This window comes from Cervus elaphus, chromosome 18, assembly GCF_910594005.1.
Source record: "Cervus elaphus chromosome 18, mCerEla1.1, whole genome shotgun sequence".
NCBI classification, from domain to species: Eukaryota; Metazoa; Chordata; class Mammalia; order Artiodactyla; family Cervidae; genus Cervus; species Cervus elaphus.
The window spans coordinates 87,728,278-87,751,771 of NC_057832.1; the positions used below are offsets into that span (position 1 = coordinate 87,728,278).

Below are 23,494 nucleotides of genomic sequence, written 5' to 3' on the forward strand. Positions count from 1 at the left end.
CTGCAACTAAGACCTGGTGCAGCCAAATGAATGAATATTTTTTAAAGATACATGGGGTTTCCCAGGTGGTGCTAGTGGTAAAGAACGTGCCTGACAATGCAGAAGACTTAAGAGATGGGGGTTCAGTCCCTGGGTTGGAAAGATCCCCTGGAGGAGGGCATGGCAACCACTCCAGTATTCTTGCCTGGAGAATCTCATGGACAGAGGAGCCTGGCGGGATACAGTCAAAAGGGTCACACAGAGTCAGACATGACTGAGCAAATTAGCACACAATCACAAAAGATATATACAAGGATATAATATAATGCCAGGATAAAAGTATTCATGAAATTGATAACACCAGACTTAGGATGGTTTTCATCCCTCTCCTGGCAAATGCAAGAGAATGAGAGGTCACTTGGCTGCACTCTTCCATCCATGCCTTGTACACAAGATTTACATCAAGTTTCACTTCCTATGGGGAGCCTTTTCTCACTCCTCTGGTTACTTGCTCTTCTGGGCTTCCACAGTTTGCTATACAAACCACAATTAAAACAGTGATCATATAATTATTTGTATATCAAAATCTTGCCTTCTCCACTGTGGCTCCTTAAATGAAATCTAGGAGACTCAACTTAAAGAATTCCAATTAAAGTCAGCAAACACTTTATTGGAGCCAAGTACCTCATGCCTAATTCTTGGCTTAGTGCTATGTTGCTAAACACAGTATATGAACGGTTCCTGTCTTCAAAAAGATCACATTTACAAAAAAGGAGAAAAAACAATATACATAAAACTATTGATATGAGAGAACTATGCAATCAATCAAATGCTTAATTGGGTCATGAAGGAAGTGGAATCCAAGCTGGAACTCTAAGAAAGGAAAAGATCCATGGGGAACATGGAGCACTGCTGACTGGGTCTTTGCAGACACTTTATAACAAGGGTCAGCCAACTTTTTCTGTAAAGGGCTCATTGTAAATATTTTCAGCTTTTTAGGCCATAGTCTCTGCCCAGGCTCCTCTGTTGTCAACAGCAGACGCAAATAATACATAACCAAATGAACATGACTAAGAGTCAATAAAACTTCACTTATGAACACTAAAATTTAAGCTTCATATAATTTTCATGCATTACAAAATATTATTCTTCATTTGATTTCTCTTACCACTTCTCAAAATGTAAAACCTATTCTCACCTCATGAGCCACCAAAAAATCAGGCACCGAAGGGATTTGGACCATGGTACGTGATTTGCCCTAACAGCTACAATACAGAAAATGAAATAAATCAGCCTGAGGGGGGGATACATATTAAAAACTGGTAGTGAATGCTAAACAAGGGGAGCTCAAGATAGGTCTGCATAGTAAGGGCCTTCTAAATATCCATGTAAAATAAACACACTAATAAGTAATGTAAACAGAAATATCAATGAGGCAAAGTTTTATGAATTCATGTGCATGGAAACACATCCCAAGCTGGCAATTTAAATTTATAATTTCCCAAGTTTTAGGAAGAAAGAAAATAAATGCCATCATTGAACCAGAGTGTACCTCACCCGAGGAGCTACCATAGCTGCCATGGGGCTAATACAAACAGCTGGGTATTCACCACTTGGTCACCTGGCCCTGGGATTTGCATGGAAGGTGGGAAGGAAAAGGAGATAAGACTTTCTACTAACAGAAATGTTTGGGGAAGGAAGGGGCCAGAGGTGGTGGGGAGGAAAAACAAAATTTCAAGTTGGAGGATCAGCCCAACAAATTCCACTCTTTTGATAGATTTTGTGAAATGTCAACTACATAGGTGTCTATGTTCCCTTTTCCTTTTTTTCAGACAGAGTCCATGTCTGAAAACCTGGCATAGTTACAAAAGGGTTGGTTTCTGATTCCCTGACTTTGTAAAGTTCTGGATTCAAGTCCCAAGTTGTCTAATTTACTCTGTGAGTGTGGCTGGCACATTCTATGATACGGATGCTGGTAATTAGTATGTAGATGAATAAAATAACATGAATTAATAGTAATGTACATCATGCTAGTAATTACAGTAGCTCTAAGTTAATGAGACAATATTCATTTCTAACAGCTATAACCATAATCATCTTAGGGAATGAAAAGATGAATTAGGATCAAATTTTGAGATAAACTTGAGAGTGGCAGATGGATGTAGATAAATACATTGGAGTACAACCATGGATCTTACTTCTTAACTTAGCCTTGAGATTTATCAAATACATACATAATTAAGTAAATATTACTTACTTATTTATAAATAATCAAGAAAGCAAAGATGCTTATCAACAGTACTTACTTCACATAGAAAGTTTCCTATATGTCTCATATATTTCAATATTTGAAATTTGCTAAGAGAGTAGATCTTAAAAGTTCTCATCACAGGAAAAAAATTTGTAACTATATGAGGTGATCAATACTAACTAAACTTAACGTGGTGATCATTTCACAATATATACATATATCAAAATTATGTTTTACACTGAAAACTAATACAATGTTATATGTCAATTAAAAGTGAAAGTGGTAGTCACTCACTCGTGTCCGATTCTTTATGACCCCATGGACTGTAGCCTGACAGGCTCCTCTGTCCATGGGGATTCTCCGGGCAAGAATACTGGAATGGGTTGTCATTCCCTTCTCCAGGGGATCTTTCCAACCCAGGGATAGAACCCGGGTCTCCTGCATTATGGGCAGATTCTTTATCATCTGAGCCACCCAGGAAGCCCCTACATGTCAATTACATGTCAATAAAATATAAATGTGAGAAAAATAAAACAAAAATAAGATATTTAAGACTAGATTCTTTCAAGGTTTAGGAAGACTGACTATTAAAATCTTGGGACCTTCTATTGACTTCCAATATGCTGGGACTGGAAAGTGTCGTTATGGGTGACAAGTCTCTCAGGAATTTTTTTAAATACTCTCAGAAATGGAATGCCAAGTACCCCCCACACTCTGCAAAGAGCCTACCCTTAAGTTAAACATCTAGTAACTATGAACTAAACAGAGGTGTGTACATTCGTGTACAGAACTTTACACCTGAGTACCCTATTAACAGAAAGCTCAGAGTTCACAAATCGGCAATTCACCCCCATTTGCTTTCCTGAGAAATGATTTCACCTTATATTCCTTCATAAAATAAAAGGTTTTGTCTGCATGATCTCTCAAGTCCCCTTTCTTCTCTGTTACTCTGTTGCCTATAAATCACAAGAAAGGTAGCTTTCAGCTAAAAATAAAGTCTTAGTGCCAATCAGAGCTGTGCAAAAATGAAATTGTCTCCCTTGTAAGAAGTAAGCTACTCGTTGCTGAGTTAGAAAGAAATTAGATCAGCATCTTCCTACACCTGGTAAGAGCTTGAATGATTTGTTCCAGTCAGGAGAGCCTAATTTCATCATGTCCCCTCTGATACTACTTTCAAAGATTGCCATGAACCACTGTACTAGGCAATTTCACATATATTTAATTTGGTCCTCATAACTATCCTTTGAAGACTAAGTCAGGATTTAAAACCAGATCTTTCTCCTACCTCTCTTCGAAATACAAAAAAAAAACAACAACAACAACCTGAAAGAATGCACAGGCACACCGGTTTTGCTTCACGTGGGCCTCTGGTTTCTGAACCTTTTGAAATTCAATGGTCTATTCAGAAGGATGCAACTGCAATGCCTCTAAATTCCTTTCCTGGTCCCTAAATGAAAGCAGGTTTCTAAATAATTCAGAGGCCACAATTTTACACGTTTAGTCTGATTTCTTTTTCCCTAAATGGGTAGCACTTCTTGCAGTACCAAGCCTTCCTACTACTTTCCTGTCCACTTAAATGATCTTTCAAAAGCTTATTCCTGTTGATTCATAATTTCACTAGCCAAAAAAGCTTAGTCCTCCACCTTGGGAAATTTCATAGTGTACTTACTCTTCTAGGTTATCTATGTTGAATAAAAAGGTCCAGCAGAAATTTCTGGAAGGGCCTCACTGTTTACACATCTCCATCAACAGCAGACTCATACACCCTACTTTTTGTTTCCTTTATTAATACCTACATGTGATAAAAATGTTCCTCCTAATACATGGTAACACAATTCAGAATAGCTTTCTTGTGAAACTTTGTCACTGATTCCTGAAAAGTCTAAACAAATTACATTCGCTTTGTTTTGGGTTTTTTCCTGGTGCTTATTTACCTCTTCAGACAATCCACCCTGTCCTAGAAGAAAACAGGCTATTTTCCTCCATTCACTATACTAAGTAATCAATCATCCTACAACTTTTGAAGTCCACCCATATGAATTGAGACTCACTGATAGATTGTAGGGTGCCCTCATCAGAATAGAAGCCAGAATGGAATTCACTCACACTAAAGAGTAAGTGCAGTGAGTTGTTTTGCATTTTGGTCAATTTATTCCCTTGAGTTTCTTTAGACTCTTCTAATGGATGACAGAATGTTTCAGCAATTTACTTATATCCAGCATGTCAATCAAGTAGAACATCATGTTCCCCGACCACTATTTGATCTAATACTACATCTCTCACCTCTTTGCTTCAAAAGACATGATGACAGAGGAAATTTCTATGTTTCAACAAAGAGCAAAGCAAAGAGTTCATTGAGCCTCTAGATCTCCTTTCTTCCTTGTGAGCACGTCTTTTGCACCCTGATCATCAAGCAGTCCCATTGAGTTTCCAAGTGACATTCTGCCTTTCATGTATAAAAAAGCTTTTATTTCTGGATTGCAGTCCTTTTGTGCTGTTTCTTGAATTCCTTTACAGTCTGACTGACTTCTTATTTACACCTGACCTGTCACACTTTGAGGCTTTCCCTGTTCTCACTTGAATAATCTTTTGCCTACTTTTTCCCCTTATATTTGCTTCTTTTACTTTATGAGATGGATGCAAAAGTTTTTTGTCTCTGTTATATGACATATTTTCCTGCCCTTCCATGAACCTGTTTAAAGCATTTCCAGGCTTCCTACAAGTTACAAACTTTTTAAAATATTACTTTCAATTTTAACTTCATGCACATGTTGATCTGATCAGAGTTCCATTTTCTAAAACTGAGTAACAATGTGATGGAATTTTGTTTCTTTCACTCCCCTTTAGAAGATTGAGTGTAATTGAGTTGTGAGCATTATTACAATAGTCACAGATAACTTCCTGAACCAATCCCTGTCTAATCCTAGGCCCAAATTCAGGATAATTCCATTCTATCCTTAATTCTAAAAACTTCAAACCCTATGAAGCAGACATTTGTGTGAGATCTTCCAGTCTCAGGGTGTGATTTCCCTCCTAATTACTATTTGGTCTAGTTTTCCAGTGTCATCAATACAATTTCAATAGCCTAACCCTATTCAGCTGGGCTTCAGTGGGAATACAGGGACGAATCTCAAGAGGTCTGAGAAGCTCCCAAAATTATAGGCAAAATCATGCATGTATTGGGTACGTGAACTTTTCTCAGAAAGAATTCCAAGCTTTCGTCAGCCTCTCAAAGTAATTATGAGCCGAAAGAAAGGAAGAAAAAAAATACTTCAGAGCCACTGGTCCATAGTGTACCTAAATTTAATCTTATTAGTGAGCATGAATTTCTCATCCACAGAGAATTTATTTGTCCAGAATCTTTTCATTTACTGTTTTTATTATATTCATTCAGTTTTCATCATTTTTATACGTAAAATGTTATAATCTCAACAGCTCATCCATCCTTAAGATTCCTATGTGTGTGTGCAGTCACTCAGTCATGTCCGACTTTTTGCAATGCTATGGACTGTAGCCCGCCAGGCTCCTCTGCCCATGGGATTCTCCAGGCAAGAATACTGGAGTGAGTTGCCATGCCCTCCCCCAGGGGATCTTCCCAACCCAGGGATCGAATCCAGGTCTTCCACTTTGCAGGCAGATTCTTTACTCTCTGAGCCACCAGGGAAGCTTCCTAATGTTGCGGTACCAGTTTTCACTAGCATCTACATTTTATCTTTCTATTGAGCCTAGGAAAAGAAAATGGAATTGGGATCCTTGCATGCACGCATGCTAAGTTGCTTCAGTCATGTCTGACTCTTCACAACCCCATGGACTGTCACCTGCCAGGCTCCTCTGTCCATGGGATTCTACAGGCAAACTACTGAAGTGGGTTGCCGTGCCCTCCTCCAGGGGATCTTCCCAACCCAGGGGCAGGTGGGTTCTTTACCAGTAGCGCCACCTGCGAAGACCTAGAGTTTACATGCATTTAAATACTTGGGGCTTTGCTTTTTTATAAAGACTGTTAATTTTCTGTGTATACAGACGGAGAATTTTGCCATCCATACCTTCACCCCAGTACTCCACAGAATCCCCTTCTCACTCTCCTCCTCCTTCCACTCACCACCACTGTCACCCTCCCAGTCTGTGTCAGATTGGGTCTCATGCTTCCTCGGCACTTAGCAACTTTCTCCCAATTTTTCGGTTAAACCGTAAACTGCTGCTTAACAGATTCACTACACACAGAGCTCATTTTCTGGACCCCCACACTAACACAACACCTCAATGCACCATTATATTTGCTGAACAAACCTCAGATTATTTGGCAATCTACACAGTAACACCATTATAAGTTTTGTTCCCTAACCACCCTCCCCTCCGCCAGCTTCTTTGAACTGGGGCTGACCTTACTGATTTGACTCCTTGCAATGGAAACAAGAATTACATGGTAAGGAAAAAAGAACAATCCATACCCCTTTTAAGGTTTTTTTGGAGAGCCTTTCAAACAATTATCAAATATATACATACATACATATATATATATGTGTGTGTGTGTATATGTATATATATATACATAAACTGCGTAAAAACAAAAAATAATTCCAATGCAGACTCCAAAAGTCTAGCAAAAAAAATAGCTTAATTAATTGTTTAATATGTTATAGTCTCTTCTATTTAAGGCAACACACTAATACAATTGCTATTACACCAAAATCTCCATTGTTCTTCATCAACAGAATATTGTCACGTCAAACCATAAGGTAACTCATATTGGAACTGCAAAGATTTCTACAAGGGCGCTTTCAGGATAAAAGATCTCTTCGAACTTCTTCACAGTAGCTTGTTGATGCTGCTGCTAACTAGGTGATGTTCCAGGGACCCCCGAGATAGAAGTTACAGCTATTCAAAGCCTAGAGGTCCTCTCCGAATCAAAAAGGTCATTCCAAAGCAGTCAAGATTGTAAAGAACAGGCAATCCAGAATTTATATTGCAAAAATTCATTTCAGATTTCAGTTTTGCATCTCCAAATCTGTTTCTCTTGAGAAATAGGTGAATAGGACCCTGGGCCAGCCTGTGATATGGCTGTACCAAACATTTTAACCGTGCTAACTAGTCTCCATCCTGCTGAACTTGACCACCATTGTATGACACTGAGGGGAATTCTCCCTGAGGATTTCAGTGTGGGTTGTAAAGAGAACTTCTCTCCTTATTGCAATGCTAGGATCAATAGCCTCCCTACCACTGGGCACTGAACTGATCTGCTCCCCAGCCACCCATCTGCACACGCACACACACACACACACACACTTGCCAGGTGGAGGGAGATGAGCTCCTTGACTTGGAGCTGTCATCTGGTGGAGAAAGAGTGTAGGAACAAGGGCTCCTGCCACAGTTGGTGGACTATGTTTTAACAATTGAAAGATGAGGACGAGAGCTAGAGGAGTAGGAATAATATCTGGGATAATATACACCTATGGTGTATGTTCTGCTGAACACACAGCATGTGTCTGACTCTAGGCTACACACTTTATCTGTACTGTCTGCTTAAATCATCACCACCACCCATGAGGCAGCTAAGATTACAAATGAAGAAACTGAGGCTTGGTGAAATGAAGCAATTTGCCCAAGGTCTGTCTGAATCCAAGGCCCATGCTTTTAAATAATACATCAAAAACATGCTGCTATCTCTGGTAGCATCTGCAACTTTAGCAGCAACAGGTAAAAAGGAAATTTAACAGTGATGGGGATGGTGGTGTAAAATCCTATCAACTGCAGAAGTAGAAATTTAGACCCTGGCTAGGGATGGAGAATGAGCCTCTTAGGCTCGTTTTCCATAATTTAGGTACCATTTTAAAAAATGAAACTGATTCTTGGTAATATTCTTAAAAGTTAATTCTGCACCGGGTCATCAGGAATCACATAGTAATAAAACATTGCAAAAGGACTCTAAAGAGTCAAAGTAAATACTATGGCCAACTTAGTTATTTTGAACAAAAGGAAGTTATATTTAAGCTAAAACCATGCTGTTTTCACATTAATGTTTCCTAGGCTGAAATCAAATTAAACATGGTGTATTTTTATTCATTTAGTGATATTATAGATTATAAATGCCCCTCCCACACACCAAGAAGAGGAAGTACACACAAAAACACAAAACACACACGTACACACACACACATACACACACACACACACACACACCTGCTACTCTACTACTTGTCTGCTACCCTTGTTAACTGAAACAAATACACCACACACACACACAAACACACACACACACACACACATCAGACTCAAAGGGAGAAGAATTTTTCAAGGGTTGATTTATTTCAAGAACTAACTTTTCTCAAACTGGGCATCCGGCAAAAAATTGGATCCTCTAAAGCATAGTCCTTGGCCTTTTCACCCCTCATTCCCAATATTCAGACCTAACCAGCTGTTAACAGGACCTGTCCCAGGGGCCTCATATGTCTCTGAAAGTAGAGCATCTCCCTCTGGATCTTACTATACCTGTAAATGTCCTTTATATTCATCTTCATGACTGAAACTAACTAACACCCTCCAAGATTACACTTGGGACACTTCTTTCTAAGCAGAAGTAGATTTCTTTGTAAAACCACCTCTGAGATACCCCCAAGAATTGAGAAAGGTCTGCCCTTCCTCCAACAATCCCACAGAAGTGGATGATAATAGCAGAATACAGCCTTGCTTTCTTTCTGCTCTCAATCATTTCTACAGAGATCAAACCTGTCCATTTAGTCTGTGTCGCTGTGTTGGGCAGGCCAAGATGCCGTTCTCTAAGTGAACCAGTCAGTCACAGCAACTGGCAGCATAGTTTATGCTAAGGTTATATAATGACAGCACTCACCCAAGCAACAGGAGGCTTAAAGGAGGGGAAAATGGAAGGCACGAGTGCTAATTCCACAAAATGAAAATCATTCCTAGGAATCTCTCTCCAGGACTGTGAACCAGCAAGAGTAGTTTTACCTTACATAATCAACATGTGTATCAGTAGCTCTATGGATGGGGAGGAAATCACCTAATAACATGTTCATATTCATGGATTCTTCCAAGTTCCCACTTTGGAGGGGGGCGGAGGGGGGAAGGCGCCCTTCCCATTACCAGGTTACAAGAATGACATCTAGTGGACTCATAGTGCAATGACCAAAAGGTTATCTCATACACTTGAGAGCTGACTTCTTAAAATCTAACTTGAAAATACATCACCTGGAGATCTTGTTAAAGCTCAGATTCTAGTTCAGTAGAATAAACAAGAATCTAACATTTCTCACAAGCTTCCAGGTAATTCTGATGCCACTGCTCCATGAAGTGACAAAGACCTGGCATTTCACACCTGCTTTCACACTCAGGAAAGAGAAGAGGGCAAGACACACCTGAGAATAATTTCCCAGTTAAAATTAGGAGAATGAAGACTAGGATTGACATATACACGCTAATATGTATAAAGTGGACTTCCCAGGTGAATCAATGGATAAAGAATCCACCTACGGTGCAGGAGACATAGGAAATGCAGCTTCAATCCTTGGGTCGGGAAGATCGCCTGGAGGAGGGCATGGCAACCCACTCCAGTATTCTTGCCTGAAGAATCTCATGGGTAGAGGAACCTGGCATGCTGCAGTGCACAAGGTCACAAAGAGTCAGACACGACTGAAGTGACTGAGCATGAGCGTGTATAAAACAGAAAACTAATAAGGACCTGCTGTATAGCACAGGGGACTTTACTCAGTGCTCTGGAATGGCTTATTGGGAAAAGAATCTAAAAAAAGAGTCCATACGTGTGTATGTATAACTGATTCACTTTACTGTATACCTAAAACTAACACAACATAAATCAACTATACCCCGATAAAAAAGTTTTTAAGTAATAATAAAATAAAATCAGGTCAAATGAATTATTAACATGATTTTTGAAAAACCTAGCCCCACTCAGCTTGCACACATAGCAACTCCTCTGTCTGAGCAGAGTCCCTGCAGCATAACCCCTTCCCCTAAAAGCCAGAAACAGAACTAAGAGAGGAAACAGCATACTTCACAGCCACATTTATATATGTGGACATGAAGTGCTCGAGTCTCTAGCATACGCTCACTTCAGAACTTAACATCATATAGCTTTTCTTTCATTGTATGCTTTGGGGCCCAATACTGACTTATAAGAGTAATTTGTACCACATCAGAACTCAGTTCTTTCCCCCCAGGTAAACTGCACCTGAGCAGGGAGCCATCAGGGTATTGTATCAGTGCTAAGCACACCTACACAGGATTTCAACAGCATTTGCCCTGGACATCCCCAGGTCCAAATGTTTCTAGAATCCAGTCTCACATGATTTACCTGAGTCAAAGAGCCTTGCTTTTTGGTCACTAAGTCATGTCCGACTCCTTGTGACCCCAAGGACTGCAGCCCACCAGGCTTCCTTGTCCTTCATTATCTCCTGGAGTTTGCTCAAACTCATGTCCATTGAGTCGGTGATGCTATCTAACCATCTCATCCTCTGCTGCCCCCTTCTCCTCTTGCCATCAATCTTTCCCAGCACCAGGCCCTTTTCCAATGAGTCAGCTGTTCGCATCAGGTGGCCAAATTATTGGAGCTTCAGCATCACTCCTTCCAATGAATATTCTGGGTTGATTTCCTTTAGGACTGACTGGTTTGATCTCCTTACTGTCCAAGGGAATCTCAAGAGTCTTCTCCAGCACCACAACTTGAAAGCAAAGAGCCTTGACCTCTGTACAGAGACACTGGGCTTGCCTCTCAGCTGGGAGGTAACGTGTGTGCTCCTCCACAGAGGGGCTCTGCGAGGCCTCACACAAACTCCTGCCAAGACCTCCATTTCAGCTGGATTAGACCCTTTACTGATTCTAGGAGCCACCAACAAGGAGGAAACACACACAGATGTGTAAAAAACCCACTTTTTGGTCCTGTGGGACCTTCAGTACAGGTCAATTGTTCTATGACAAATAATCATTGTTAAGTGATGGACCCTGTTTTTCAAATAAACAAAAAGTGGAGCTGCTCTGATTGAAATGGGGTTGGAGCACTTGGAGATCTGCCTACCTGACTTCTGCCCTACCCCATGCCCCTTCTCTCCTCCCTATGTTCACTTCTTCCCACCCCAATTCCTGCCAAAGCCTCCAAAACTCACAGAAATGCCACTTGACAACCAGAAACTATAAGCCTCACAATAGCTAAGGCCATCTCAAGCTCCTCTGCTGCTCAAGGACAGAACTGTTCCCATGACACAGACAGAGCGGAGATGGCTGTTCCGCTATAATTTGATTTTAAGTCTACTACAATTTTAGCATAGGCAATCAGAGGATTTCTTCAAAAGATGTACAACCTGATTTCCCAAATGAAATTTGCTATTAAGGCATAATTAAGGATCCCAGTAAGGAGTAAACAACAGAATTATTGATACCTCTTCAATTGCTCTTGGCAGTCCTAAAGGCGAAATTATGTAGAAGAAAATGTCACATAATTCTTCCTCAAAAGTGGGATGAAGATAGAAAATGAAACTACACATGTCAGTTGAAGTAAGTAGCATCACATCATCTGCCTGTATATCAGCTAGAGAAGGAAATGGCAACCCACTCCAGTGTGCCTGCCTGGAGAATCCCATGGACAGAGGGGCCTGGCAGGCTACAGTCCAAAGGGTCACAAAAGTCGGACATGACTTACTGACTAAACCATCTACCTTGGTTTGAATCCCAGCTACACACTTACGTGTGACCTTGGGCAAGTTACCTAACCTCTCATGCCTCAGTTTCCTCATCTGACAGTGAGGATGGTAGCTATATCTAATCCACAGTGCTGCTGTGAGGATAGAATTACTATATATAAAGTATTGATACTTAGTAACAGACACAGCAATCATTTAATAAATGCTACTGATGGTGATTACGCTGATTATTATAATACAATATTATTTAGTCAATAATATTATTACTTAGCTGAATATTCAAAATGGCATTTGATTATTTAGAATCATTTTAGCCAAATTTGATAAGCATAAGACAGCATACAATCCCATCAATTCTGCACATATATTGAGAAGAATATTGAGAATGCAAGAGAAACTGGTAAGATCCTAAATGAATTTCAGATTTATTCCTTGTGAAACAACGCCTTTCCTTGTGCCTCTTTCTACTTTTATTGTTGTTCAGTCATTAAGTTGTGTCTGACTCTTTGTGACCCCATGGACTGCAGCATGCCAGGTTCCTCTGTCCTCCACTGTCTCCTGTGGTTTGCTCGAATTCATGTCCATTGAGTCAGTAATGTTATCTAACCATCTCATCCTCTGCTGCCCCTTCTTCTTTTGTCTTCAATCTTTCCCAACATCGGGGTCTTTTCCAATGAGTCAGCTCTTCATATCAGGTAGCCAAAGTATCAGAGCTTCAGCTTGAGCATCAGTCCTTCCAATGAATATTCAGGGTTGATTTCCTTTAGGATTGACTGGTTTGATCTTCTTGCAGTCCAAAGGACTCTCAAGAGTCTTCTCCAGCACCATGATTCAAAGGCATTAACTCTTCAGCATTCAGCCTTCTTTATGGTCCAACTTTCTATTTTACCTCTTAGTGAAACGTATTAAGGAGACCATATTTATCAGTTAAAGGCAATACTGATTTTTTTTAAATGACAATAGTTTTTGAACAGTCATATATGTTTATTATTTGTGCAACATGCTCTCCTTAAACATCATATTGCCTAATTTATTAATGTTTTAAATTTAGGGATTTTACTTTAAATCAGAGAAAGCTGAAGATTTTCTAAGGAGAAGTTGAAAGGGTGGCAGCCATCTTGCCGGTAGCTGAATCGTCTGCCCTAATTTTATCTGCCTGTTGGACTGCCCAGTTACTTATGTTCTTAAGACTGTGGCAGAATCCTAGCCAAGTGGTTTCAAAGTAACCAAGATCTTCAAATAAATGATTTTGTTTTGTTTTAAGAAGAATCCCAGGTTCATAAGGATTAAGACAAAAATAAACTTTAAAGCAAATAATCAAAAGCTACCTGGAGAAAACCTTTAGAACAAAAGGGATAGGGGAAATTCAGACAATTCGTGCCTTAAATTAAAAAAAAAAAAAAAAAAACACTTTTGTATATTGTAACTTGTCAGCGCTAAGTTCCAAAAGTTTGCAGAAACCTCTGAAACATAACCTATTTGCTATTACTTGCACCTTTGTTCCAAATAAAAAATCTTCTGGCATTTTTTACTGGGTAGAGATGATCAAAATTCACTATAATCTTAAAGTTACAAGAACAAATGTTCAGAATATTCTGTCATTCTCTCGCTTTTTAAAACAGAAGGAGAAATCTCCACAATTTTTGGTTCTCAAAGAGGTAGGTATGTATCTTTTATAGAAATAGGCTCCCTCGTGGGCTCCTCAGAGATTACTTTTGAAAATCATTTTTGTCATGTTTCATTTCATTAAGTAAGCTTGCTGCTGCTGCTGCTAAGTCGCTTCAGTCGTGTCCAACTCTGTGCGACCCCATAGACGGCAGCCCACCAGGCTCCCCCGTCCCTGGGATTCTCCAGGCAAGAACACTGGAGTGGGTTGCCATTTCCTTCTCCAATGCGTGAAAGTGAAAAGTGAAAGTGAAGTCGCTCAGTCAGGTCCTACTCTTAGCGACCCCATGGACTGCAGCCTACCAGGCTCCTCCGTCCATGGGATTTTCCAGGCAAGAGTACTGGAGTGGGGTGCCATTGCCTTCTCCATCATTAAGTATGAATTTATACTAAATCTTAATTAATTAAACACTTCAGTAAACCAGAAGCCCTATTCCCTTCGACATTTGAATGGTGGTGCTGTATATGATTCTCTTCAAACTGCCATTCTTTCAATAATGGTACATTTGGGCAATGGCTCGATACCACAATTTCTAAAAAAGATCTGAGGATAGCTTTCTTTTAACAGAAAAGTACCACAGAACATCGTCCTCCTTTTTATTTTCAAAAGAAAAAAGAAGAAGAAGAAGAAATTAAAGTGGAAATTCTATTAAGAAAGAAAATAAGCTACGTATGTTTATTTACTCTGCCCCTAAGCTGTCATGGGTCATATTCATAGGGAACTATTTCATAGTTTCCTAGAAACTGTTTTACAAAAGTATAATTATCATTTCACCAACAGAAATAGTAACAGGCCACCTTTCATCAAATACTTATTAGAGTCAAGTACTACACAAAACTCTGAGCATGCAGTATATCTCATTTAAATACATCAATGAAAATGGAAACAACTATCACCATCACCTTTTTTGCATAAGAGCAGCTAACACCAGGGATATAAAAGACTTGTCCAAGATTTCACAGCCATTAAGTGGCAAAGCCAAGTTAGAAGCCCATGTCTATCTGACTCCAAAGCTCAAATCCTCTCAGCTACACTTGCTATATTGCCTCTGAGTTCTTTGAAATCAAGGGCTGGTCCTTCCTTATTTGGAAGGCTTCCTGAGCTATTAATTAAGCAGCACCTATTCCATAGGGGGCTCAATAAACTGTGGTTTGTTTATCAGGAGTCATTTGAAAGTATGAATGAAAGCATAGATGGGAGCCTACAACTGGCACATAGTTCAGAGGCACATGGCTCAGAATTCAAATATCCTTCTACAGCCAGGTCACTATTAGGTTTGAAACCCTCTAAACTCATAATAAACAGGGCATTTGTCAAAGAGGGGCTTCACAGATGGCTGAAGTGGTAAAGAATCCGCTTGCAACTGAGGCTGAACCTGAGATGTGGGTTCAACCCCTGGGTCAGTCGAGAAGATCCCCTAGAGAAGGAAATGGCAACCCACTCCAGTATTCTTGCCTGGAGCATTCCATGGACAGAGGAGCCTGGTGGGCTTTAGTCCATGGGGTCGCAAAGAGTCAGACACGACTGAGCATGCTCACATGCACCTTGTCAAAGAGACGATGGAAACAGCTCAGAAGAATTCTATCTGCAGAAGAACCTAAGACAGGTAGCCACACTGCGAGGAGCATCAAAAGAACCACAGTTTGGATACAGTGAGAAAGGAAACAAGTTCTGAAAACTGAAAATCATAGTTCCAACCCAGGCCCTTTGACTTTCCCAGCTACAGCTTTCTCTCTCTAAATGTCCATTTCATCCTTGTAAAATGAGAAAGAAAAAAATACACATATATATATATCCCAGTTACATGGTATGTGCTCAGTGAAAGCCAGCATGATTATTATTACTGTCATTATCAATCTATCAGTTAGATAGATATAAATAAGATACACAACTACAATCATCTGCTTGCTTCAACTGTACTTTCAAACTTCAGTGAATGAATGTTTTAGTGCAACTATGGTACAAAAAAAAAAATCATACAAGAAGAAACAGATGTGTGTCATTCACATTTTGGCTTTTTAAAAACTCTTAAACATGGGTTAAAAAAAAAAAAAGATTCCCAAGGTTACCTAATCTGCTATGATTTAACATCATTTTGACATTTTTCTAAGGAATGATAGTAAAGTGCTGCATCTCTTCAAACTTGGACTTTACTGCCTAAGTTTCTGCTTATGCCAAATTAAATATACAGTATAATGTCCCTACCAGAAACAACACAGCACTGCTTCTTGCTCTACTCCTTGGTTGAATGAACCCATACTAAAGAAAGGGAGACATGATTGTATTTAATTATCTGAATAACTGTTTTCTTCACTCTCATGAATTGCAAGTTTGGGGGGGGGCTATATTTAAAAGAAATCACCATGTGAATTAACAGGCCATTTAAAGGGAAAATTCTCTTTGAAGGCCCTACATTTGAAAAGCTCAGGATAAAGCATAAGACTATTCTTATGAATGAACTATCCAGAAAGTCGGCTTCCCCTCGCTAGCCCACAGCACCCAGACTCCTGAGGTTTCAGGGTGCTGTAAGGTCTCTTTACCTGTGAGGCAAAAACCACCACAGAACACAAGGTACAGTGCTTCCTTCCATGGACACCACCCAACACTTCTGAAGAGCTGTGTGATATAAGTAAGAGAATGAAGAAATGTGACAGGAAATGGAGTAAGACATGCCCTGGAGTTCGGGGGTGAGGGTTTAGGGGAAGGTGGTGTCCAAGGCTGGGTTTTTTTTAAGGTAAAGGATGTCATCATATATTTCTCTACTGATGGATAACACAGGTAATGGAAGATTTCAAGTGCACAAGCAATGCCTTTAGGGAGGTAAAACGTGAAAAGGGGGTTCATCCACTGTGATAGGAGGCAATGATGTTTTGAAGACAAAAAGGAAGCAGTTCTCTTACGGTCGCATCAATTTTTAGTGTCATATGAGACAAAGTCTTTGGCTAAGGATGAGGAGAGAAGAGAAAAATGTCAAGAGAGAAATGTGAAATAGTTACCTCCGAGAGAGACGATAAATATGTAGGTCAATATAGCTAGATTGCTAAGTAAGACAAAGAGATAGACATGAATTGAGAGTGAGAACGTAACATGGTAGTTATGTTTTTTCTAGCCATATTCACCACTTTGACACAGGCACAGAATAAATGGACTATTACATCCAATTAGCATTGGGATTTGCCAGTGGAAAATAAATGAGGTGGTGTAGTCATCAATAATAGGCAAGTCTAGATCTACAATCTTATCATTGTGATGGGCAATATCAACATTGCCTGGAAACAGAATCACCATCTTAAAAGGACTTCCAAATGATTCGTGTTCACCTTTAAGAGAAATAAGTGGCTGGGATCCACACCAACCAACAGGTAAAGATCATTAAGAGCAACAGGAGGCTATGAGAAGCCAGGCTGTTGCTTTGGTTTGCTACGTGGATCCTAGACCACCAAGACCGATGACAGAAGAAATGACTGGGTCAAAAGAAGAGGTGAACAGAGTCATTTGAGAGTCATTGTCCAGGTGATAACAGATGGCCTGGAAGGCTGAGTCCTGGTAATGACGGAGGCAAATGCGTAAGGAACAACAGAATTCATTCTGGCAGTCTTGTAAGGGAAGGCTTTTGTGGCTGTGGTCTCAATTCTCCAGATTGGTCTCTTGGGCAGTTTATACTGATCCTGGAGGCAACAGTGTAGCTGAAAGAACACATGTAATTCGGTGAGCTCCCTCAAGTCCTGCAGCAGGTGATATGGACTGAGGGAGAGAGTCTTCTCAGGAATACAGAGATGGCTCAGTATACTTGTTAGAGATGAGGGTCCTAATGGAGACTGTGTAACATTCACCTATAAAAGAACACCATTTTTCTTCAAAATATTCAGTATAATCTCCTATGCTTTTAGCATACTTGTGAATGGATCTTCTATAATACTGGAGAGGATAATTATAGATATTGGAGATCAATATGGATCATGAGCCCAGAAAACAGAGGAGAATATGCAAACAGAGGATCCCAGGATATTGAAGAGCTCTGGGAGACAGTTTGGGATATATATGTGCTATTAAATTAAGGGATTATCATGGTAGTCCCTTGGTCTGAAAGGAGATCAAACCAGTCAGTCCTAAAGGAAATCAGTCCTGAATGTTCATTGGAAGGACTGATGCTGAAGCTGAAGCTCCAAAACTTTAGCCACCTGATGTGTAGAGCCGATTCATTAGAAAAGACCCTGATGTTGGGAAAGACTGAAGGCAGGAAAAGAAGGGGATGACAGAGGATAAGACGGTTGGATGGCATAGTGATTCAATGGACATGAGTCTAAGCAAGCTCTGGGAGATGGTGAAGGACAAGGAAGTCTGGCGTGCTGCAGTCCATCAGGTCACAAAGAGTCCAACACAACTTAGTGACTGAACAACAACAACAATCATGGTAGTCATACATCAAATTAGGAGTGGCCCGATTGATAACTGTGCTGTTGTCATTTAGTTGCTAAGTTGTGTGATTCTTTGTGACCACATGGACTGTAGCCCACTAGGCTCCTCTGTTCATGGAATTTTCCAGGTAACAATATTGGAGAAGGTTGCCATCTCCTTCTCTAGAGGATCTTCCCCAGCCAGGGACTGAACCTGCGTCTCCTGCATTGGCAGGTGGATTCTTTACCACTGAGCCGCCTGGGAAGCCTTGTTTAATCTACTCTTATTCAACAAAAAGTGAAAGTCGCTCAGCTGTGTCCTACTCTTCGTGACCCCATGGACTATACAGTCCATGGAATTCTCCAGGCCAGAATACTGGAGTGGGTAGCCTTTGCCTTCTCCAGCAGATCTTCCCAACCCAGGGATCGAACCCAGGTCTCCCACATTGCAGGCAGATTCTTTACCAACTGAGCTACCAAGGAAGCCCCATTTTCAACAAGGTGGCAGACAAAAAACAGGGAGGAAAGAGCTCAAGTGGATGATCAACCTAAGGAGTTAAGAATTACATGTATACAAAATAATACACAAATCAAAGAGCATTACTTTTCAAAAATTTCTATTTCATGCATTTGAGGTCCCTGATCCCTCAGATAGGGTTCAATCAAAAGTGAGGGGAATGAAGTGGATGCCTAAACTATTCCTGAGACCATCAGAATCTTCCATTATAGACTTTCAGCTCAAAACTCAGACAACACAAATGAGATGCAAAGCTGTAATTATTATAGAAAACTGAATTATAATTATCCTGTAATTCACCCATAAAAATATTTCCCAAATCTATTTTAAAAATTGAAAACAGACCAGTTTCTACAAGCATATCAAGGATCCATCTTGGTAGCCTAGTTTCATTCAAGCTAAATTTGCATTTATTCCTTAATCAGAGTGCTGAACTCGTTCTCCACCAAGAGGAAACAAATTAATTCTGGGCTTCTGAGGAAAGACTCTAGTCAATCTTCTCTTATTTCTTATAGATTATAAAGCTGCAATCAACTGATCAAATAAGCACTGATCAAAATAAGTATCCCATTTTATGTGACTGGGACAATTCAAGAAGGAAAAGTACATGTTCTGTCTTCCAAGAATAGAAATGCACAAACACACACAGAGTCTTCCATATCTCTTACCTATAATAATAAAAGCCGAGGATTCTAAATTTTTTTTCACCTCAAAGTGAAATAACTGAGAAGCATACCAAAGAACCAGAGCTCTCAGGATAAACACCCAGGAGGGATACTGAGGTGTAAATAAAGCATTTTTTAAAGACATTCTAACTTTTAAAATAAGCAAAAAATAGACTATACACCTTAAACTTGAATATACCTCCTTATATGCTGTGATTTGGAATTTTACTGGAAAACCTTGCAACTCAAAGATACTTTTTCCATACATATCAAAAACTGCAGCCTGAATGTCCATCATTTGAAATGAATTACCCTGGTTTCCAACATTGTCCTCTGTTGAAGAGGCTGAAGACAAGTTTTTGTTTTTATTTTTGAAAGATCATAGTTTCTTCACATATCCATTCACACTAGCCAAAGTCAAGAATTTCTGAGGACAAGTTTAGACACTTAATAAAGAACAGCAGTTCCCGAACCATCTGCTTTGCTCAAAAACCGAAGATCTGTCACCCGCAAATTTTCGTTTTTCTCCATGCCTGTGAGAATATTATTGTCAGCTGGGGTAGGTAACATTCGGTTTTTAATTGACATGATGAACAGACCAGGCTTTATAAAATGGCTATAATCAGTGCCTCTTTTTGGTGAAAAACAAAAGCAAACCATCATATGAATCCAAAAGTCACTCACTTTCAGCAAGTTCTTTTGATCCATTTAAGTGTCCTGTTACTAATCTTCTGATGAAGAAATGTGCAAAACACAGAATTTGAAGTGAACAACAGAACCTTGTTAGAGTCAAAGATATATGACAGAATACACTGAAAGTTTTTTTTTTTTTTTTTTAAAAGAGGGAATCATTTCTCAAACTCATGTAATACAAAACTGCAGATTCCAGCAGCCTGATCCTATATTGTTGTCTTCTTACCTGGTAAGGAACAATACTGCCATGAGCTGTGCCCCACCTTTTCGCTTCCTTTTGGCCAATAAGATAATTAGCAGCTACCTGGGTCAAACACGCCACCTACCAGAAAGAAAAAAAAAAGAAAGAAAAAGAAGCTTGTTTATCTCTACTCATAAATAAAAGGTCATAATAGAAACATTCTCATTTGATTTTACTTCATGTCATTGTAAAAGGAAAAAAAGAGAAAGATAAAACTGTTCTGCATATTGTAAAGTAATTAGCCTCCAACTAATAAAAAATAAATGAAAAAAAAATAAAACAAAAACAGCTTGAAAAAGAAAAAACTGTTCTGCTTGGTTAGAAAATATGCAGGCAACCACACTTTCATCACACAAAGAAAAACAGAGCAGTATCACATTACTGCGTGAGACTAAGTCCTGAGTAATGGTCAATTGAGAAGTATAAACACAGAAACACCCGCTCCTGAAAAGATCATCTGAAGGCAGAAGTTGACCCAGTGGATGGAACCCTGGTCCAGCCTTTAGCATCAAAGTCATTGCAAAATACATCAGCAACTAGTATATTACTTTCCCCTTTTACTTTCCATCAAGATGACACATGAAGAGCCCGCATCGTCATTGAGCAAATGAACTGATCAGGTGCCACGTTCCTCTAAACTTCTCATAACATGAAAAAATAATACAGAAACCTCTATTTTGTTAAGTCAGTTCAGTCAAGTTTTCTGTTCCTTTTGCCCAAAGCATTCTTCCTGGCACAGAGGATCAAACTTATTTAGCTTTTTAAATTAATTAATTAATCATTCTCAAATAAAAACTACTGGACTTCTTTCAACATGGCCCTAGGCCCATATCCTCATTATTAGACTTGTTTCAGCTTTCAAGAACTACAGATCTATTAAAGGGTCATCTAAAACTGTAGGGCCAACCTCTGACTCTTGCAGTATTTCATATACAGAAATTGAAAACCTGTAATTATTGAATTCCATATGAGGATAATGACTTGATTCCTGGTAATCTGCCACAAAGCGCTTATGTTCCAATGATTTTATCCATGCCTCCAAGGGCCCAGAACTATGAAAAGGAGGTGACCAAATAACAACTTTCCATAGTTTGCAGGAAAAAAAGCTTCTGGCCTCATAGCACTATCATGATATTGCATGGGCTGGCTTTTCTTGTTCTATAATCATCAGAGGTGATCAGCAATCTACCAAGCCAGCAAAAGAAACATCCCAAATTGAGACTGGCTTGTGAAGCAACTTAAAGGATGGTTTTTTTTCAGGGCGTGGTTCTGCAACCTGTCCTTGCCCTCTACCTGGCTTGGGAGCTGTGTCTCCTACAAGAGATAAATGGGGCTCAGCCTGGATGAATCTCCTTGCAACAGCGGCAGTCATTCTCCTCTACTTTACTTTTTTCTTGGGATTTACACTCACTTTTATGTTCATTTACTGCTCTGCTGAAATTGGAACTGCCTTGTGGCAGCTGGTTTGGCTGTACTGCCCAGGTGGCAAAACTAATAAACTTTGAGTCATCCACTTCTGGACCTCCATCTGGTCTTGGGCATTTGAACCATGGAGCATTCCAGGGCTGCCCGGGGCTGCCTGGTGCTAATCACCATTTCACAGATCACTTCTGTGTCTTTCAAAATGGAAAATCAAATCAACATTTTGTAGTAAAAAATGTACTGGATGGGAAGTCCAGATTCATGGTTCCTAATTTCTGTCAACTGTAGGTATATAATTTAACCTCATTGACCTTTAGACACTTTCTCTATAAAATCTTGGGCATTTGACCTAAACTAATTAGTTTCAAACTTTTTTTATTTAAAAAAAGGGCATAATTCCTGTATCAAACCAAATAATGTATAAATAATACATAAGCAACTAATATCCCACCCCCCCCCCCGCCCCCGCCATGGACTGGCTGAAGTACAGGCGACCTTACAATGTCACCCTAGGAAATGTGAACATAGAACACAATTTGCAAATTAGTAAATGGTCTAAATTTGTCTCCAAGGTCTATACCTCTGACTATATTATATTTCTTAACAATGTAGCAGAAGAAAAGATACCAGGGATGCAACAGAAGTCATTTTCCCATGAAGGCTCTTCCTGAAATTGGGGACATTTTCTCAAGTTTGAAGTTTTACTGTAAGAAAAGTGCCTCTTTGATAATAGCTATGTTGGGGAGTGGAGTTGTTCCTTTCAAAAGGTCTAGTGAAAGTCACTCTGTAAGGAGCTCTGGTGCTACTGCAGCTCAAGAATTCACATTAATAAAGATGATTCCCTGCAAGCAAAAAGTCACATGGGGCTTGCTAGTTTCACTTTTCTAATTTCAAAGTCAAGGGATAGTCAATAGGCCAGCAACAGAAAAGACTGCATCAACCTGTGGGCTGACTGGATGGTCACAGGCTTTTGTTTGTTTGTTTGTTATTGCTGCTGTTGCTATTTTTTTTTATTGGAGGATAACTGCTTTACAAAGTTGTGTTAGTTTCTGCTATACAACAACGTGAATCAGCTATAAGTATACACAAATCCCCTCCTTCTGGAGCCTTCCTCCCATCCACCCCCATCCCATTCATTTAGGTCATCACAGAGCACCAAGCTGAGCTCCCGTGCTACACAGCAGCTCACACTAGCTAGCTATTTTACACATGACAGTGTATAACTGTCAGTGCTACTCTCCCAATTCATCCCACACTCTCCTTCCCCTGCTCTATCCACAAGTCCATTCTCTACGTCTGCCTCTCTATTCCTGACCAGAAAATAGGTTCATCAGTACCATTGGTCACAGGCTAATGTGAAGCTCTTAGATTGTTCTGAGACAGTTACCAGGGATAACCATGGGCTGGATGCCAGGCTAGAGGTCAGCCTGGCTTCCTCGTTTCTTGCCTCACTACTTCATTCTTTCTTCTCAATTTTGACTTCTGTGTTTCTGTCTTTGACAGAAGACATAAGCTGTCTTCGACAACTGTTTAATAAGAATCGCATCAAGTAGAGTGAGCTTGAATGAAGGGTCAGACTTCATCTCACAGACTGTTTCCAAGTGGAAGATCATATCCATTTTCTCCACACAATGGTAGCTCATGAAAACAAGAACCATTTCAAAACCAGCAGGTTCCCACCAGGGAGGAAGATTAAATAAGATTTTACACAAGCTGCCATCAAAAAACAAAGTATGATTCGTCAGTGACAACTCAGAGGTAAAGTCTGGGTGGGGGGGTGGAATTCTATTTTTAAAAAGAGAGCAACAGGGCTAAACTTAGCAACCCAATGTTTAAAAGGGGCATTCCAGATCTGAAAGTAATCTACTATTTACAAAGACGTATTTTAAAGCAGGAGAAAGGGGAGAGAGTCAACAGCTATGACGTGATTATGTATGAAAAAATCAGAGGCTTCCTGGCAATTAATGACAAATTTTCCACAGATCAAAAGAATAC

General features: G+C 39.8%; 1 protein-coding gene across 4 annotated transcripts in view; it reads right to left on the reverse strand.

Moving 5' to 3' along the window:
• SUGCT (succinyl-CoA:glutarate-CoA transferase) overlaps positions 1 to 23,494 on the reverse strand; it is a 734,496-nt gene that overhangs the window by 567,923 nt on the left and 143,079 nt on the right. For all 4 annotated transcript variants that reach the window (XR_006334867.1, XM_043871981.1, XM_043871983.1 and 1 more), the window contains exon 9: positions 20,063 to 20,158. Coding sequence is in view for 3 of the 4 variants with exons in the window: in XM_043871981.1 (XP_043727916.1) it covers positions 20,063 to 20,158 (96 nt within the window). In the remaining variant the exon portion in view is untranslated. The remainder of the gene's footprint in view (positions 1 to 20,062; positions 20,159 to 23,494) is intronic.